The 20,865-nt window shown below is 44.8% G+C and overlaps 2 protein-coding genes across 3 annotated transcripts in view; one reads left to right on the plus strand and one right to left on the minus strand.

Moving 5' to 3' along the window:
* Window positions 1–19,329, minus strand: part of LOC149325229 (formylglycine-generating enzyme) — a 32,729-nt gene extending 13,400 nt beyond the window's left edge. Inside the window, exons 1-5 of one of the 2 annotated variants that reach the window (XM_089562849.1) lie at window positions 18,805–19,328; window positions 16,084–16,292; window positions 12,751–12,825; window positions 7,279–7,361; window positions 2,747–2,869 (exon numbers count right to left, since the gene is read on the minus strand). In XM_089562849.1, the coding sequence (XP_089418975.1) occupies window positions 2,747–2,869; window positions 7,279–7,361; window positions 12,751–12,825; window positions 16,084–16,292; window positions 18,805–19,138 (824 nt within the window). In that variant the 5' untranslated portion in view covers window positions 19,139–19,328. Of the gene's footprint in view, window positions 1–2,746; window positions 2,870–7,278; window positions 7,362–12,750; window positions 12,826–16,083; window positions 16,293–18,804 lie in introns of both variants that reach the window. The other variant, XM_089562850.1, reaches the window with a different exon arrangement.
* The window catches only part of LOC149325230 (solute carrier family 41 member 1-like), a 147,376-nt gene continuing 141,345 nt past the window's right edge, over window positions 14,835–20,865 (plus strand). Inside the window, exon 1 of the mRNA XM_089562846.1 lies at window positions 14,835–14,983. The gene's annotated coding sequence lies outside the window, so the exon portion shown is untranslated. The remainder of the gene's footprint in view (window positions 14,984–20,865) is intronic.

Consider the following 20,865-nt stretch of genomic DNA (forward strand, 5'->3'; position numbering starts at 1 on the left):
AGAAATTTCCGGAGCCCTTCACTACGGCATCTCATAAAACATGAGTTGCTTTGGGACATTAAACCCCCATAAACCTGACTAAACCAAATCAATACTACAAAATATAGGTGCCGATATAAGCTTAAACTTCCTGCTCAATGTTCTTCAGTGCACTCATAAATATTACTCAGTAAAGAGCAATTCATCTTGCCATTAAATATGCATCAACATCACCAAAATTTTCTCTGGCATAAAACTTTGAGGTGAAATAATTGGTGTGCTGGTCAGAATTGTGGTATGTTAACACTGTCGACCCTTGTGTACGGTTGACATGTTGCTTCAGAAACGAGAGAGAATTCCAAGCATGCGTGTGCACCCTGACATAGTAGACCATCTATGCACATCCTAAAAAGTGCCACCAGAGTGACCTCTGGTTGTGGGTATCAGTGTGTACAGTGAACGAGATAAAGCTCATGTGCGCAGTAAAAAAGAAAATAACAAATCACCCTTACCAATGCTTAGTTGCATCAGTTGTTCTCCAGTGTATTTAAGGGAAACCTCAAGATAGTGCAATTTTAATTAGGAATTATAATCAGTAATTAGCATCCACCTGAGCACAGCCGCTTCGCCGCAAAGGAAAACGCCATACATCTTTCTTAAGAAATTCTAATTTCTTCAACTATGAAGTTTTTAAGGAAAGCCTTATGGCTGCAGGCTTATGGCTCTGCTCAGGGATGCTAATTAGTAATTACTCCCCAATGAACTGTTTTCACACTATCAGCATGCCATCTTGTACGTGCTTCTGCCATGACAGTGCACTGGTCAATAAGAACTGGCAACAATTTTGTTCATTTTCATCTTTTTTACTTGCGCTAATCTGCCAATGAGTAGTACTCTAGCCTCAACCTTTGGTCTTACTACAGCATCTTTGTCTGGTTTTTCTGGTTCAGCAACCCGGTGAGTTGAGCTAGTTAGCAGGAAATGTTTGTAGAAACAGCGTTAGAAAACTGGGGACAAGCAAGAAAATAGGACGAGCACCTGTCCCGTCTTCTTGCTCGTCCCTTGTCTTTTAGCGCTGTTTCTATGAATACTTTCTCCTTCCATCCAGGAAAAAAAATTGCATAAATGTGAACAGCTAAATCTGCTCCCGAGCAGTAACAATACCGAGTCATCACGCATAATGAGAAGCAATAGTGCGAGGCAGCAACAGCATGCGAATACTAAATGCGTAGATGCCTCAACCTTCCTTTTCCTTTACCTACCGTATTTTAGGACTGACCACACTGCAGATGCGCATAGCAGAGTGATTCACTACACAGTCCTCCTCTTCCTAATCATCATCATCAGCCTAACTACGCCCACTGCAGGAAAAAGGCCCTCTCCCATATCCCTCCAGTTTACCCTGTCCTTCGCCAGCTGTGGCCACCCTATCCCCGCAAACTTCCTACTCTCATCCACCCACCTGACATTCTCCCGCCCCTTCCTGTGCTTCCCTTCTATTCATTAATTCAATTTGGACATTCACTGAGGGGTCGTGCATCTTACACTCTTTCTGCATCATGTCAGGCAGGAAGAGACAGAAACACAGACATGTGGTGTTCGTTAACTCTTTCAGGCGCCATTTTTTGTTTTATCGAAATCAGTTGTTTTCTTCGGGCCTCAAGAAAGATAGTTTGTTACTTTTTGAGCGTGAAAGACCAGTAGGTAAGTTTTCACAACGATGTGCAGAATTCCGTACAAAGTGTCAGATTTGTTAGAAATAGTATCATCAAAATGTTCTCATGTGTCAGGTAAGCACCCTAGGTATTGTGGAATCATTTTGCATTTCGATGATGCACATTACGCCCGAGACTGAGCAAAAACAATCAATGCTATCACTTGCGACAAAATCTGTCTAGACAAAAATGGTGGACAAAGTGCTACTTAGCTCATGGTTGAGGGAAATATTATTTACTGCGCTCACTACATGGCACAAAAAAACCAACTCATTTGCAACAAGAAGGGTGCTCAGTTCGACTGAAACAATGAAACCACTGCTAAGTGCACCAGTCTCTCAGAAAAAGCTGCGAGTTTGCTGTATACACAATTATAATAAGGGCATAATTACTCATTGGCATCCACCCAAGCGCAGCCATATGGCTACAAAGGAAAGCTATACAGCTTTCTCAGAAACTTCGTAGTTAAAGAAAAATTCGTCCTGGTCTGGGGTTCGAACCTGGGACCACCACTTCACCGGAGCAGTCGCTCTACCAACTGAGCTAACCGGGACGGCAAGCTTATGGTAGGGCGAGAGCGAATTGATCAATAACTCGAAGTGGGAACAGTGTTGACCAAATATTTAGGGGAATCCCCCAAGGTGGAGTAGATTTGTAATAAGGGAGTAATTACTCATTGACGTCCACACGAGCGCAGCCATACGGCCACAAAGGAAAGCTATACAGCTTTCTCAGAAACTTCGCAGTTAAAGAAAAATTCGTCCTGGTCTGGGGTTCGAACCCGGGACCACCGCTTCACCGAAGCAGTCGCTCTACTAACTGAGCTAACCGGGACGGCAAGCTTATGGTAGGGCGAGAGCGAATTGATCAATAACTCGAATTGTATACACAATTGTGTACAAAGCGCCTGAAAGGGTTAACAGATCTTGAAAGCAGTTAGGGTTCCCCACATCTATAAAGATTGAGAACCCCTACTCAGTGCCTCATTGTTTCAGAGTGCATTCTTCTTAGCACCAATGAACCCAGCGGTCAGTGTTAGTTAGTACTCGGACCTGTCTTTGAGGCCAGCCCTGCAGGCATACTCCCACTCGGCTTCGGTGAGGAGGCGCTTTCCCGACCACTTGCAGAAGAGGACGGCATCATTCCACGAGACATGCACCACCGGGTGGTCCATGCTGGGGTCACATGCAAAGAGAGGGAGACACAAAACTGGCTGTGCTTCACACAAAGCGCACTGTGCCCGAGCAGAGTTCAATGCCACCTAGCAAAATCATCTTTGGTAATCGACAAGCTAGCCTGAAATGACAGGATGGCAACCAAGAACTACCGGAACCAATTAACAAGATGGTCGGTGGCATAAGAATGCATTTGACGGGGCCCAAAAAACTGCCTGAAAAATCTGTGAACTTAAAAAAAATTGCTTTGCTGAAAAAAACAAAAACAAAAAATGGCTTGAAAAACGAAACAATTTCTTATGTTATGCTTGAAAAAGATAATACTAGCTTGCATCTGGGTCACAGCCCTGTTTTCAATGTCCACGCCATACCTCACGTCACTGATAATGAAATGTGCAATGTAGCCGTGGGTCATACCGTGAACCATATGCTATGAGACCAGTGGAGAGAGCTCGCAGGAAGGAGGGAGCGCAAGCGAGCACCGCAGACTGTATCCCCGACACCTCCCCATATTGCCTCCCCCCTTTGCACCATGGGCAATGGCATCATTTGAGCCACGGCCACTGTCCTGTTATCAACTCGATTGGGTGTGTCTTGTTTGTAATCTAACTCTATAGGAACAAATAATTTGGCATCCCTCGAGCAGCAACTAGGAGGTACAGAAATTGCCACGCCTACATCCGTTTAATTCCAAGATGACGCCTTCCATGATGGCGACAACGGCAAATACAGTATTTTACAATGGCAGCGATGCTCACTTGCGTCTGTTATGTCGAAAAGTCAGACTTTAAGACTCCAAAGAGTCTTGCTGGGGTATATTTTAGTCCGAAATTTCAGTCGTGAATACACAAGTTCCTATGAGATGCTTGACAGTTCCTCAATAAAATATGAAATATCGAAAAGTTCAAATTATTGTAGTCTAAAAAATTGGTTGATTACTGTTATCAGTGGTAGGCGAGCTTTAGTTGCACCACTGTATCGTTCTTACACTCTGCCTGTAATTGCTTTCTCCTGGTTAAAAATTTACAATCCAGCTGTAAATGGAATGTTTGCCGGTCTTGCATCAGTGCTAGTGTGGCTGTAACCACAGATCACGACTTTTCTGACACCTCTGACGACACCTCTTCAGAATCATTACGTCTTTACTCAAGCGACTCATATAACACTTCTGATTGGTCCCACAATAATAACGTCATCGCTCATGTGACCTCTCTGCCGCCTCTGATTGGTTCTCAGAATTCATGACATCATCACCAAGGGTAATGCCCAAGACGGGCTGTTGAGGCCTGTCCATGGACATGCCTGCCACCTTGGAGATGGCCTTGGCCCTTTTCTCAGTGGACACTTACACACAGACCACAAGGTGGCCTTCTTCACTCTAAAGAACGTTCCTCAAAAACAAGACATGCATCAAATCTAGAAAAAAAAAATTCTTGAGAAAATAAAAACATTCCTTGCTGAAACCGCCCTCAAGGACATCACCCCACCTAAGCCGCAGTCATCTCATCATGCATATTAAGGCTCGCACCTCAGCCACAAGCAGCTCATTTTCCCCCTGATGCTTTAACACTTTGGAATACCTTGCCCGATAATATAGTCACATGCTCTGACTGCCAGGTGTTCCATGACAATCTGGCTAGTCACTTTCCATAAACTCACCAACCTGTTTTGAATGCCTGCCTTTGCATTTTTTTTATTATTGCTTTTAGGTCATATGCTACAGTGTTGGCTTTTTCCCTTTTTGTTGCAACCACCCCAACCTGTACGCATGCCTCCCCTTTATGTAATGCCTTGAAGAGACCAATAGTGAAATGGAATGAGAAAATATATGCATCATCTGACTAGTATTAAAACAACAAAACTTTTTCAGTCCCAGAATTCACCCAAAACAGCCGCGTTGCATTCTATATTTTTATTCCGCTGGCTATTTCTGCAAACTTGCCTTCACAAGCGTTGTCACCGCAGCGTCGTTCCATTTAGGCAGAGCCTCTCTCGTACCGGCCTTTATCTCACTCTTAGGTCATGTTCTCATAATGACATGAAGCTACTTAATCATCAGTCTACCAATTTATTAGCTTGTCCATGGCTGTATACGCAGCCACATTTCAGCCCCTTCAATGCCCAATTGAGATCACATGCTGAAAATAAAAATATTCTCTCTTCAGAGAGAGTCAAAAGTATGGCGGCTGCAAGGCAACAAAGAAACACAGGCCCAGTTGCTCAATGGCAAGGCACAGAGCAGAATTTTCAACAAAGCGGCTACCGGATTCAGCCTGCTCTGAAGAGGGTTGGGGTAAAAGAACCCCAAGGGGTCTCCAAACTTGTTTGAACTGTGCAGAGCCGAAACTAATGACAGCCTTTTTCTAAACTTGATAATGACAGCACCAAAGCATCAGTGTAAATAAACCCAAAGATCAAATAAGGTGAGTCCGAATCAATGGGACTCCATTGTATCGACACATTGACATGTGAAAAGAAATGCAATGAAAGCTATAGCTTAGCTAAAAGAGGGCTAATGGAAGGAGCAGAAAGGAACAAAGCCAAGCACTAGGCAGAAGCTGGAATGAGAGAGACACTAGTGCTGGCAGCGATCTGTCAGTCTGTACAGGCTGGCTGAAACGAACGGGTAAAGGCGGATGAAAGCTCAGTTTCTATTCCATTAAAGGACGTGATACAATGCACCTCCTTGGCTTGAAGGGAGGAGAAAGTGCCACACAAAACGGCTCAAGGAGACGGACAACACACAGGGAATTTCAGCAACACTATACTGTAAGCTGCACCCACTGTCTAACCTGTAAGACAAAGAACCGTAAGTCAGATGTCGGGCAACTACAAAAGCCTCTTAACTTTTTTTGGTAAGAAAACAGTTACATGTAGTGCCAGTTCTAGGAATTTTTCAACCAGTGAATTTATGAAGTTACCTTTAAAAATTTGGGCCCTCAACATCACTCAGGCAGATGGAATCCTATGTCAGTGAGGCATTAAGTGACCGCTGTACGGTTGTAACGCCATTAAAATTTGGTTGCAGTGGTTTCATGCGCTTTGCTCATGACTGGAAATCTGGACGAAATAGTGCGGCAGGCAAGACCTGAACACTACTGATGCCACTTGTAGCAAACGAGGGGAGTGGTATTAGCACAGGAAAGTGAGCATGGTTTACAAAAAGCACTAGCTGCGATCATGCACAACAGAGAACAGAGGGAGAGCAGATCATGAACCCACTTTCAGTTAAGGCAGTAAATTACGGCTGTCGCTACATTCAGTGAAAACACAAGCAAATGTGCTGCCATGCAAAAATAGACATGAACGAGCAACTGTGGTGCACGACAATGTCAAGCAGTCCAGCAGGATTCGTATCATGACAAACTGTGGAGGGGCAAGGAATTAGGTCTCGATGAAAACACTGGGGAGAAATGACCAAATTAATAGTTGAAGGCAGAAGCCTATGCTGGAACTAGAAGAGTTCAACAAAAACAGCTAGGCAGCAGAGAGAAACTTTCAATTCCATATCAAGAAAGAAAACAGAAGCCACACTGCTGATGAAATCCATCTTTTTCATTCGATGAACCCTGAGCCCTGCCTCAAGTGGTAACTGCTGTTACTTTAAGAAGCAGCAGAAAGCATCCAGAATCCCTGAAGAGCAGTGGCACTAAGTGGAACGTTCCTGTAAACAGTCACTGAAGCACCTCTTCGTTTGGCCAGAGTGGATGCAATCGCAGTGCGTACAGATGATTCGCCTGCCAAATTGGCTCAGTGTGCTGGTCACAAGAATCTTCAGCTGCCATATCTCAGTGGCGGCACAACACAGAAAAGCCACGTCCTACATGGGCGTCCGGAAGGGGGGGCAAGGGGGGGCGGTTGCCCCCCCTTGGAATTACGGATATTATTTATGCACTAGTAGAAAACAACTACATAGCTGCCGCCTCCCCCATAACCGGCCATCGGGTGCACCCCCCTGGAAAAAGTTCTGCGGACGCCCTTGACGTCCTATCATTTCGGAGCAAGATAGTAAACAACCTCCCAGAGGTCAAAATCAGCTAGGAGCACTGAGCCACAACATCTCACCACATTTACTTACACTGACGTGTAAATAAAGTGTCAGATCAAGCAGCTATAACGATTCTGCATTTATCTGGAAGCTCTAAAGAAAGAATTAGATGTTGGACTAGTTGGATTTGTGACAAATTATACATATTTTTAGCGCAACCAGGACAGGAACACAAAGAACAAAAGACAAACACGAGCGCTCGTTTTTTGTCTTTTGTTCTTTGTGTTCCTGTCTTGGTTGCACTAAAAATAAAGCTCGGGATGAAGAGTGCAAAGGGGCAAACTCATTTTGTATAATTTCAGCACTTTGTGCCGCATCTGGTGAACATTCCAGGTGAATTAGGAGGGTACACTGCACACACCGGTCATGGATGTGGCTGCCTGGACCCTCAGGGTGTCGCCAGTCGGCTCCTTTCACCGGCAGCCACCAGGGGGCAGCAGCCACCTGGAAGCGCAGCAGAGATTCCCATTGTGCATTTAACACTGTTTCTAGCACTGTCAACAAGGCACTGCTTCACCAGAAGTCTCTTAAAGAAATTCAGATGGGTTAGTGCATCCACAGTTCGAAAGAACAACACTGCAACAAACATTACGGAAGATATGAAAGAAACTTAACAACATTACCAGATTTTACAGCGATGGAACATCAAACACCATTTGGAAAAGGAAACTGACAGTACTGACAAAGACGAAATTATGAGTTGTATTATCATCACATGCATGTGTTCCTCGTAACTGACCAAATATAGCGCTACCATTCAGTTGAAATCTTCCTGGCAGCGCTCGTTGTGTGTTCTCGTTCTGTGTGCCTCATCTGTGTTTGTGTGCTGTTACTTGAAGACTAACACATGCAAATCCTTTCAGAGTGCAGTCCTTGGGCACCCGTTCCTGGGCTGAGCGGCGTGCTTCGTCGTCGTTGGCGTAGCCGAGCGTGGAGTGCAGGGGAGGATGAAAGATGGTGATAGTGAAGAGATCGCGAGGAGGAAAGCAGAGGAGCATGGCACGATGGTAGCATTAAGGCAGGCTGCGCAGTGGTGACCCACGGCACCAGACTAGTGTGCTGTTGTCTGCGGCCGATGATGTCATCGGGAATGAATGCGTCGCTCGCAAGGGCGCCAGAGTAGCGCACGCTCTAAACACACTGGCCATTCGCCCAAGGCGAGACTCATTGGTGACGGAACACTGTGTGCACGGCTCAAGTTGAAACCCAGAGCCGCCTCCGCTCGGCACTGCGTGTTCCATACGCAGCCACCTATGGTTCGAGTGCCGCGGTGGCTCGGTGGTTATGGTGCTCGGCTGCTGACCCAAAAGACGTGGGTTCGATCCCGGCCGCGGCGGCTAGAATTTCTTTGGAGGCGAAATTCTAGAGGCCCGTGTACTGCGAATGTCAGTGCACGTTAAAGAACCCCAGGTGGTCGAAATTTCAGGAGCCCTCCACTACGGTGTCCCTCATAGCCTTAGTCGCTTTGGGACATTAAACCCCATAAACCAAACCAAACCAAACCACCTATGGTTCGAGTGCCGCAGCAGCTGCGCTCAAAAATCGCTTTACCAAGAAGAGTAATGGTCAGCTATTTTTTTTTTTTTTTGCGATACAGTAAAGACGTTTACCACTAAGCTTCAACTGCTCACGTACTCCCTTGAATACGATACAGAATTCAAAAGTTCAGGTTGCACCTGCAGTAATAAAGGCGCATGGAAAGGTACTTTCAGTGCATACGAATGCTCTGTCCAGCAAATTTCATCTGGCTAATGTAGGAGTGTATGTGCAATAGAGAAACTTTGCAACTGACGCCCATTTCTTGGGATCTGAAACACTGCACATGCTTCTCACATTTCCTTAAAGGGCACTGTGGCACCCTTGTTCACACATTTCTACGTTCTTCACATTGCCATTTGATCAGGACAGTTCGTTTCATTATTCTTTGGGCTACATCACTGGGAGTAAAATGCTATCACTTGCCGGTCTGCTTGCATAAAAGGAGATGAAAGCATGTTCACATGTCTATCACCAAAAAAGAAAGTAAAAGAAGATTCTAGCACTGCTTCTGTGCAGCCAGACCTACCTCTGTAGCTTTCAGCACATGCGGAAATCCTTTTCATGTCTGTGAACCTGTGTGGAGGCTTTCAAACACATGTGCTATCTACTGCACACTACTACCAGGTGAGGCTAATCCTCTGGAGGCACGGAAGACACAGAACACAATGACAGGGCAAAGAACACATTGCACAGAGCCAGGAGTTTAATGGATATACACAACACAGGTGGTTGCAGAGAGAAACAGCAACTCTGGCCATTTGTTTTGGGTCAGGCTGCTGACCGAGCAAGGCAGAGACAAGAAGAGATTAAAAGTACAGGTCCTTTCCATCGACACATGGAGTTGGAAAGAACCTGCACTTTTAATCTCTTCTTGTCTCTGCCTTGCTCGGTCAGCAGCCTGACCCAAAACAAATGGCCAGAGTTGCTGATTCCCTCGGCAACCACTGGTGTTGAAACATCCTAGTTGAAATCAAGAGGAAGAAATGGGCTTGGGCAGGGCATATGTAATGCGAAGGCAAGGTAACTGCTGGTCCTCAAGTGTAACGGAGCGGATTCCAAGAGAAAGCAAACGTAGCAGGGGACGGCAGAAAACTAGGTGGGCAGATGAGATTAAGAAGTTTGCTGGGATAGGGTGGCCGCAACTGGTGAAGGACAGGGTTAAATGGGAGAGACATGGGGGAGAGGCCTTTGCCCTGCAGTGGGCGTAGTCAGGCTGATGATGATGACAGGTCCTTTCACTGCCCTGTAAGTCTCAGCCAATGGCTTTGCCACTTAATCATGAAGGCAACATCCAGAGCGCCAGGCTGTAGTAAAGCACCAAATCTGATTAAGAAAGCTGCCGTGCCAACAAGGCTAGACACCAATAAGGCCAGGACTAGGAGGATGCAATTCTTTACTGCACCCTCAAGTGAGCAAACATTCAACTAGCTTTATTTAACCACATTCTGCGTCACCTTCTGATGCACTATATCTGAAATACTGTGTGATGAAAATAACTTCCTGGTACAATTTTGGTGTCTGCAGTTATGCAACTTGTTGACTGTAAATCAAATTAATGCATTTGAAAGGAAGGGGGAACATCCACCACGGCCTAACACATCACCAGTTCTGGCATACCCATTACAGGCTTCAAGCACTGTGTATATATAGAATAGCTGTCCCCTCACCCAAATCATTTTCTGGCAATAACCTGAAACTTTCTTTGTTTTTTTTGTGGCAGCGTTCTTTATTTGTATTTGCACCCTACTCCTATATCAATTGTTTCTGCTCAGAGATTTGGTTACACAAGGCAAGATAGCAGCTTTTGAGTGAATGCTAAGTTTATTTCAGTGCGAAAGTGGTAGCCTTGTTTAAAATGTGCGCTTGAAATACACCCATGAACAAGACAGACTTCCCCATCTCACTTTGAACTTCTAATGCAGACCAGCTGGCGAACCTGCTGATATTGGTCGCCGCTAGTGCTTTACTTAGTTCTTTCATAACATTCCATGCAATACTGATCAACAGTAGCACTGCAGCAGTGGCCTGGTTGTTTGAGCATCCGCCTCGCACGCAGGAGGTACGGGGTTTGATCCCCCGTGCCGACGGGTACCCACCAGTGACACCATGGCTACAAGCTTTTCCCTAGTCTGGTGCTCGGCTTACTTTGGATGAAGTGCTAACAGAATGGGCTTTGAAAGTGCCCCGAGTAGACGAAAACACCTTGCACCCTGATGCTCTCTGGCTACAGACGCCCTTGAGCCATTTAAAAAAAGTATCATCATCATCATCATCCAGATCAAGAATAGCCCTGCCATTTAAGAGAGAAGCTGCGGTTTAAAAATGGAGGCGGGCGTCTTACGTTGCCTACGGGTACATGTACACTAGATGCCTGCCCATATAATACCAGTCATCTGTTTTGACACTGAGTAGCTTTGGTCAGCTGCAGCGTTTTTGGTCAGTGTTGTTTGTATACCAATAAGTAAACACACGTCTTGGGCAAAAGGGGGCCGTGCCAAGCTTTTACACCAAGGCTTTTCTTTCCCTCAGTTGTGCACACGTACTATCGCACTCAATATGAGTTGCAATGCGCGGTCATCGACTGGGGCTTGTTCCGTGGTGTGCCTCCTCCAAACAGTCGCTCGGAATACTGGGAGAAACTTTTTCCTGAGCGGGGGTGCTGTTGTTTCCTGGAACAGCAGTTTCTCCCAGAATTCCGAGCGACTGTTTGGAGGAGGCACACCACGGAACGAGCCCCGGTCGATGACCGCGCGTTGCAACTCATATTAAGCGCGATAGTACATACCTGGGTTAATGACCCAGCTGCGCAGATGTATGTGGCTTGCAAATGCTTGCAGCACTCTGCATGAAGCAACTGCTTCACGTCGAAACATTTGCATTAGTCACCCCTATGATCTGCTGCAATTACATGAGCATACTTGTCCTGGGGTCAGCTGCCGGTAAGGACTTTGAGAACCATCCCCAAAGAGTACAAAGACAGTTTCAAACTTCAATGCAGTCTGGGCTTTGGCTATCACCACGAACAACTCTTTATGCATCAGCATTGCTTCAACAACGCTGCCTCAAACGATAAGAGCTTTGGCCGGCTATCACTGACACTTGTAGCTGTTATAATCTCAACAGTTCTGTTCTGCCACATTCTGTGCGTCATTTTTTTATTGGTGACAGCAATAAACACTTTTCTGATTCACCCAGTGATGATGATGATAGTGAATGTATATGGTGCAAGGGCATCTGTAGCCAAAGAGCGCCATGGCACAAGGTGTTTGTGATCACACCCCGCACCTCCCAGACCACCAGGCAACCGCTAATGTGACCCAGTGATAACAGTCAGATTACCAAATCACAATTTTTCAATTCGTTTTTATGCTGCAGTACCTCCAAAGCAAGAAAAAAGAAAGTCCGCAGCTTAAAAAATTGCCTACTGATTGTTCGCTTTAACAGGCCTGATCACTGACCAGAAACATGTCATGAGTTTATAGTGAAAATGAAAACATTGTACCTCATATTGTGAGAATTCAGCACTTCAATAGTGTTCCTCATGTTTTATTAAAGTATACGCTCTCTCCAGTGCACCTTTCGATGAAAGGCAACATACCCTTTGCATCGCTGAAGATGTACTTTTAGCTTTTGCCATTAGATGACACTGTGTTTTGCATTTTTTGGATGAAGCGGCAACAATGGTGCACTAATACTCTCTTCGGTGAGGTGTACATCACTGTGCCGTAATAGCTTCGAGTATGGAAACTGAAATGGATGCTACTGGATACAAAAAGCGTCTAATTACTTACTATCTTGGGAGTGAGATTTATATTATTCTTTGGTACATCACTACTGCCAACATGCAGTTGCCATTGCTAAACATGGTTTCTAGCATTGGTCTAGATAAAAATGGCCACATGCATTGATCGCAAAAATGCTTGGTAAAAGTCGTCTGCAGTGTTTCTAATGGAACTACTGCAGGATACAGCACCTTATACAGCGAGCTTTCTGTAGCGGCGCAAAAAATTGGACACTTAAAATTCAGTGTTCTGTCTCTTTAATAAGCAAGTAGGAACGATGGGTGCCACTGAGCTCGTGTCTCTGTGATTTCAGGCACTGATCCCAGTTAAACTAGTAGCTATGTACTATGTGTGAACACCAAAGAGTGCACTATTTTTCATTCACCAAGGTCACTGAACTTGCACTTGATTTAATGAGTAAAATAGCACAGCGGCAACATGGAGCCTTCTGCAACTGTAATGCTGCCAGAAGTGCGTGCCTTCAATACAATACAGGTTAAACCGATCCTCACCGCTTGTGTGATTCCCTTCTTGACCTCTTCACTGATGGCACTGTCAAGCACGAAGGAATCGCCAAAGGTTTCAGCCTGGAAATCATGTTTTCCATGTCATGTTCATGTACTGCTGGAACATCATGGCTGAAGTGAGCAACCAAGCATGTTCAGTTGTCGTAACAGCAGCAAACATGAAAAGTGGCAGACAATCTTAGTCTATGTGTGCGATGCAATACAGCAAAAGTGGTTAAATGTACAAGGAATGCAGCAATGGTTGGGAACAGCAGGCCCACACATGATTAACTGTGCGCTGTGGGTTTCCATCCACTTACCTGTTCCCTAGTTTACAACGACCACAAAGTTATGGTAAAGAAGAAAAAAAAAAAACGAGAGAAAGAACTCAGTTAAAAGCAAAAGCAAACAGGCCATAAATTCAAGATAAAGTGAGTTGTGTTCGTGCACTGCGCATTTACAAAATGACGCTGCTTGCATTTCTAATGCAGCAAATACAGACGTAGTTTGTGTATTTTATGATGTAGAAAAATAAGACAAGATTCTGACGAAGATACCATGTGCAGAGGAAACACGGCAGGTAAGGGGAACCTGCAGGTAAGGGGAAACACGGCAAAGGCATTGTTCTCCCACCTGTCCTGTATGTCACTGCCATTGTTTGCAATGCTGAACTAGTGCCCCCTCAAACCAATCTCGACCTCAGAAATCCAGCTTTTATTTCTCCTGTACAGATTTCCGAAAAAAAAAAGGCGTGGCAGTATTTGCTACCGCTTTCACTACTGCAGCACGCATGCACGCTGACCACAGGATGGGGAATGCTCTATAATGACCTAATCCTGCAACGCCCACCGTATCTCTCATGACACAAACTGGACTAATGTGGACAGATTTTGCTAATGCTTGCAGTTCTGAACAAACCACATTTCCCAGCATACTTATTAAAGCAAAACAATCAGCTCCTAGAGAGGCAGGAGGCCTCCTGCAAGGTCACGCATTGCAGGACATAACTGCATTGGCAAAGGGTGCACCGTTTTGCTAGTAGGTGATAGAATTATTTTGAATTTTTTCTATAGACTTATTCCATATGCCTGAGTATACACATGCAGTTTCGTGTTCAGAAATCACTCTAGTCTACTAATATTAATTATGCGATAATCATGTTTTCTCAAAAACTCGCCTTTTTTTTTTTTTACATTTCTGTTATGCAGGGCATGTTATTCCAACGTTGCAACATTGCCAGAAGGTCACAAGTCTCATCTAATACTTTCAGTTGCTTGCCATGTTAAATGCATGCTAGCACATGGCAGCTCGAAGCATATTTGTGACCCATGCTTTGTCAGGCTTGCTTTAGACAGAGGCACAGCTGGAATTGTCCTGTGATGAGCCCAGTAAGCTAGAGCAGGTGAATAAAAGAAAAATGATGCGACTGTACTGCCAGTGGACAAGAGGAGTACAGCTACCAGATGTCCTGTGCAAGCCGGCCATTATGAATATTGTCTTCAGGACACAGTGCAAGCCGAACAGACAGTGCATGCCAAATGCTCCAACTGTGATAGCACTGCTATCAAGGGCTTGCAAAGAATTTAAAGTTAAAGCAGTAAGCAAACATAACTTGATAGACCAATTCCAGTCAGATTAGTCACACATACAAATCACCCCCCTAAAAAAACAGGAAATATTTCATTCCCCACATGCAAGCAAAAACAGCTCGCAGAAATTAGTCTCTGGCTCCCAGCCATCACATCGCAATTTTGGGACAGCATTTTGACATCAATGTCAGCCACGTGTTCTCCCCTCCACAGCCTATTGCAAACATTGTGCTCTACGCGGAGGAAATTGTGCAGCGCAAAAACAAGAAAGAAAGAGAGGCTGTGGTTAACTTCCTGTTTTTTTCTCATAACATGCCACACTAAGAAAGGGCACCCTGGTCGACATCCTCCTCCCAGCCTGATTTTTCCCTTAGCCTGTGTTCAATTGCACGCACATCACTCTCTGCTTTATTTTTGAGCTCCAACTGTTCAAAAAGCTGTGCCCTTTTCTGGCTGTCACTCAGAGCCAGCGTCACGAAACCCTCCCTTCGCTGTTTGTCACAATACTCGCACCTGTGCGCCTGTGCATGGCATGTAGAGTGAGACAGCGCATTGGCCCGCCGTCCCCACCGAGAGAATCCACAGTGCTGCAAAATCTGCTTTCCAAGTGACATGAGCCAACCCTACATTCCCTCTCCTGACTCTTCAAGGTAAGGGGCAGACTACGCATTGTTTTGAGCTCTTCTCATTGAAGCCACAACCACGTACAAAACATCGTCAACTCAGCAACAAGTGATGGACAATGGTTGCCTATTGTGCAGTGCATACACTGTATTTTTGCCCGCCACACAGCATATGCCTTTAACAGCAACAAATAAAAGGCCACACGCAGCTACAGGTCAGTGCTTCACACACTTGTTATGGATGGGTAACTGTAAGCAGCAAGTGCTAATGCTCGCGTCACAGTCTCGTGAAGGTCAGATGAGAGCACAAGGCAATGCTAGACCAAATCGAATGCTGAATTTCTCTAGCAGTGCATACAACATGGCTGATATATGCCTATATATATCCATATATGCCTATATATCATATATGGCCCCTATATGCCTAGCATCCTACATGTAGGACAACTCTTTTTTGGACTGCAACTGCAAACGTTTCTTGTGTAAAAGCTTGCACCCATTACCGTACGTTCATGAGACTCTGAACTTTTTCTGTGTAAGGGCTGTGTTGTGTGTTTAGGTTTGTGTGTTGCCAGTGTTCAAAAAGAACCGCCAGTCTTCTCTAGGTGTCGTTTTCAGTTTCAACCCCATCGACTGCATTGTGTTTCTCCAAGAAAAAAAAACAAAAAATTGGACATTGTGATAAGAAAACAAACTACTCGCGGTCAGAAATGTCACTGTAAACTCGATTTTAAAGTTGATGACAAATATCTGAAGCTTTCCCACACATAACAGGTAGCGAATTTGTATAATATCCTACACTGTAGGATGGCTCAAAAGTCGGTGTGGAGAAAAATATTACCACCAATAAATGGATGATTCTGAAGTGAAATAAACAATTAATATTGAACACTATTTAGTGTTTTTCAGATTTCTGATGTTTTGGCACATATGGGTTAATTTTACAGTGACATGTGCAAAGGCTGATGCCTTATTGCTTTCATAAACATCATTGTAGTTAACAATGATGACTAGCATATTGCATTACAGCATATCTTGCTTAACAGAGTAAGCCATCCCAGCCAACCCAATCAGAGATTCACCCTAGCAGATGTTGGTGCTGTTGCTGAATACTGCATGAGACTTACCTCGGTCTTGTAACCGGTGTCATTAACGAAGCGCTCGAACTCAGCATTACTGACTTCATGCACATCGATGTAAAAGTCGTTCACACGGACCGGCCTCGCAGGGTTCTCTCCATCAGCCACAAACACTGGCTTGTCTGTTCCCATTTCGAACTCACCACCACGCACAAAGACCATCTGGTTGGTTCTCGGGTGCTCTGTGCCACTTTTCCCTGGGCGTAAACAGAAACAAACCACTTCAGCAAATGGGCACTGAATAAGTGCGAACAGCAGTTCGTAATTGGTGGCGAGGTGCTGGCAGTAGTAAGAGAATATGTCTACTTAGGGCAGGTAGTGACAGCTGATCCGGATCATGAGAGGGGAATAACTAGAAGAATAAGAATGGAACGGAGCGCATATGGCAAGTTCTCTCAGATCATGAATGGAAATTTACCAACATCCCTCAAGAGAAAAATATACAACAGCTGTAACTTACCGGCACTCACCTATGGGGCAGAAACGTGGAGGTTAACAAAGAGGGTTCAGCTTAGTATGTTAAGGACAACGCAGCAAGCTATGGAAAGAAAAATGATAAGTGGAACGTTAGGAGATCGGATGCGGGTGGAGTGGGTGAGGGAACAAACGCAGGTTAATGATATCCTAGTTGAAATCAAGAGGAAGAAGTGGGCTTGTGCAGGGCATGTAATGCGAAGGCAAGATAACTGCTGGTCCTTAAGGGTAACGGAGTGGATTCCTAGAGAAGGCAAGCATAGCAGCGGGCGGCAGAAAGTTAGGTGGGCGGATGAGATTAAGAAATTTACGGGAATACGGTGGCCGCAACTGGCGAAGGACAGGGTTAATGGGAGAGACATGTGCCCTGCAGTGGGCGTAGTCAGGCTGATGATGATGATGATGAAATGGGCAGAAAATGCATTTGGCCAATGTTCTGTTCACTGGTGGCATTGGGTCACGGTGTGTGCATCTGGCAGAAAATCATCTGGCAGAAATGCAGAAAATCATCTTTCAGGTAGATGCCTCCATGCTGCATGGCAGCTCTGGTATGGCTCCAAAAAGGCCTAGAATGTGACATGTGTTTATATAACTACTTCTTATGACAGAAATGTGTTAGAAGAAGAACAGATGAGACTCATAAAGCAGTGTTAACAGCGTAGACATACAAGTACACTTTTTCTGTGTAATAGTGGCGTGTTCTTAAAGCAAGAGCATGAATATTCGAAACCCTTGACTGAAGGGGTAAATTAGTTTCAGCACATTTTCAAACAATTCCCAGTTAAGATCAGCCAAGCTCCAGCTGAAACAGCTGCAAAGTAGACCTTCAAGAGTTCTATTGATTTTCAGGGGCCTACTTAATTCATAATACCATAGCCCAAGGCATTAGCTCACAGAAAAGAAGTGTCGTCACCCAGTGCTCAATACGACATTTCAAAATAAGAAAAATAATTAATAAAAAAAGGAAAACACCACGTATGAAACTGGGACAAAAAAAAATTACTCGTCCAGAGAAAAACTTAGTCGACACAATTTTAATTTAAGGCTGAAAAAAAATTCCACTTTGGAGTTGCGGGTGTAGTAATGATAAAGCTGAGGACACAATTTGGCGAATGATGCATCATGAAAGCTATCTACCTCAATAAAGCTTTGTTTCGTGGTTTTTCAAAATCGTACAATAAAAAAAGGGGAATTGCAGTTCCCGGATTTTTTTTTTTATGTGCCACTTAATTCATTGTCTGCAATATTTCGGCAGCTAAATGGGCACACACTGGTCCACCTCAGAGATGTACAGCATGCATGAATCATTTGAGAGGTGAAACAAAAGATCAAGAGTGGAGCACACAAGCATATGTGCAATTTACTTGCACACTTGAGATGTGCAGTTGCACTGGATACCAACCATGAAAAACAGACGACCGATGAGATGTTTAAGCGGCGAAAATGAAACCTTCAGGAACTTTTGATTCTGAGCAAAGGGTTCACCCTATTTTGAAAAGTGGGCGGCAGCTATCTCGAATAAAAAAAAAAATGCTTGCATTCAGTTAATACAAGGCAAAAGCAGAGCTGATCTAGATGCAGTGGGTTCCTGGAACCTTTGCAGCAGGTATCACTTGCGGCATTTTTCAGTCCTCTGATAAATATATAGTTTATAGACTGTGGTACTCTACCATGGCTGACTAGCAAACCAAAAAAAAAAAAAAATGGCACACGTGCAGTTAGGAGTCAGAGATCTTCAATGCAACATAATATTCTAGGCTGGCACCGAATGCACGCAACATCAGACTAGTGCATCTTACATTCATTTATCCTCTTCGGGTGAGCAGAGTTAGCCTCATTAAACTGCATCCGGCCGGGTTGTACGTACGAACCATAGGTCGAACCTCGTGACTGGAGAACGAATTAGAGCTCATGTTATTTGTTGTTTGTGTTATGCTCTCTAGTACGCAGTTCAACACCACTACAAGTATATATAGTGCCTGCAGCCTTACAAGACAGCCCGCAGTTATGATGCTCGGCGGGCAGTAAACGATAAATTCGCCGACGACTTTACAGCGTTCAAAGACGAACGTAATGCGGGCATATAAAAGAAATGCTTGCGTGCGTACGCTAGAACAGAGGCATTGGCTAGAACCATGGTTAAAACTATCCAGCGCCTTTGGGTTCTCGTTCGGAAGTCCAGCAATGTGTGCGTGCGGCCCTCGCAAACTTTCCTTCAGATGAATCGTTACCCACCACTATCTACGGAGTCCGCATCTTCGACTTCAATACTCGACTCTTCGTCGTCATCGCTGCTGCTTTCGTCTGACGACTTGTCCGGTCTCTCCCGCTTCAGGGAACCGCAACCGCACGAAGACGAACCGCCGTCACCTCCGCCGCTTCCGCCAGAGTTCTCGTTAGCGCCGTTCTCCGACGGTTTCTCGGCGGCTTTTGGCGTTTCAGCGGGACACAGCGACGAATCCGAGGCGGCATCACAGACGCCTTCGTCGCAGAGCACAGCGGCCAACGACGATAACGCGAAGGCCACAAGCGCGGCTCGCATCACGGCGTGCCCAGCCATAGTGGTCATTGAATCTCACGCTGCAAAAGCGACTCCCGCTTTAACGAGCGCCGCACACGTCCGGTCGTACAGGTGCGCTGTCGCTGGGCCCTCCACGAGACAAACGAGTGCAAAAAACTGTCGCGCGCAGGTCGCTCTCCAACAGCTGGCACGCGCCGATGCAATCAGCCATGGCTTTGGTAACCATGGCGCTTACGTAAACGAAAACACCTGGAACACCAGAGCGGAATGGAAATGGATTGGCTCGGCAATACCGCTGTTTACAAAATTGCAAAAAACAAGGTTAAAAAAAACGCCACTTGTTTCAGTTTCGTTTTTTTACGATTGTTTCACGTTCACTGACCGATAGCTCTAAATGAGACGTTGCAGCAGTCCAAAGTTTATCCCATTTCTTTCTTACCTCCATGGTTTATCCGAAGCCCTGAGCGCAATATCCAAGTTTTTGGTCGTTCGCGATGGGTACAAAGGCACTGGAATGATTGGATCAAATTAGGGGAGTGGGCTGTAATACAGAAAATGCTGGCCCCTGTACTCTTGCACTTCTGTGTAAATAAAGCACTGCTATTGAAATTCCGCGTCTCGTCGCTACCTCTAGAGCGCATTAGCAGCAGGCATCTTTCTGTGAATTAAGGGGGCTGATGCGGACTGGTTGATGACGGAGAGGATGTGCAAGGGTGTCTCGTTCGCCTGCACAGGTAGCACCGAAACATTACAATAGCGTTACATTTTTGTTATGGTCAAACGTTACTTCAATGTAAACGTCCTATTTTCCTAACGTTTCTGTAGCGTTGCATATAAACGTCAGAATAACCTTCTTCGAACGTTAATCAGCTTTTTAATAGCCACTTATCAAAATTTTAGAGCTTATAATTGTGTTTTTCTTCCCAGTCAAAAAAAAAAAACCATTGGAACCAATTGGGCATTCCAGTTGGAATTAAATGGACATTCCCATTGCTTCCAATTGGATTTCCCAATTCGAACCAATTGGTTTCAGTTGTGTTTTTGGACTAGCCAATTGGACCCATTAGGCCAGGCAATTATTTGACCCAGAAAATATTCACAAAATATGTTACGTTCATTGAGAAAGGTAGCTAAATGTTTTAATAATATGCTCTAGGATCTTGGATGAATATTTCTACAACTTAACACATTGTAATGTGCAAAAGGAAAACTGATTTATGAGGACTGCGGGGAGACACTCTGCCTAGTAGCAATCAACATTTTTTTACGGAATTGAAATTAACATGCTTTTATGGAAATCAAAGCCAACAGACACACATGCATCACACACAAGCAACCCTGCACATTCAGGCATTAGTAGCATACATTAGCTCAATATGTACACCCAGAGAACACACTTCTGCTCCAACTTATATACCCAATTTATTAGGCTCCCATGCTGGGGCCGGTGGCGCTTGCCCACTGAGCGCAGATATTTAGTTTAATTTCAGTTCCAGTGGTGGTGTAGGGGATGAGTACAATTTATTAGACTAAGCTGCTGATAGCTCTTTCTGTAAGTACCATATTAGTTCTACCTTTTTTGTCAAACATGCAAACATTCATTGGATAAATTGGGTGCAATTCGGCGGACCAATTGGATGCAGTGGGTAAGACCAATGGGATCACCAATTGGAAACCCAAATGGTCCAATTGGATAGTCCATTTGGACCATCCAATTGGAACACCATTCCAATTGGAAACCCAAATGGTCCAATTGGATAGTCCATTTGGACCAT

The sequence above is a fragment of the Amblyomma mixtum genome, chromosome 10, assembly GCF_055824585.1.
Source record: "Amblyomma mixtum isolate Tamu chromosome 10, ASM5582458v1, whole genome shotgun sequence".
In the NCBI taxonomy this organism is placed as follows: Eukaryota; Metazoa; Arthropoda; class Arachnida; order Ixodida; family Ixodidae; genus Amblyomma; species Amblyomma mixtum.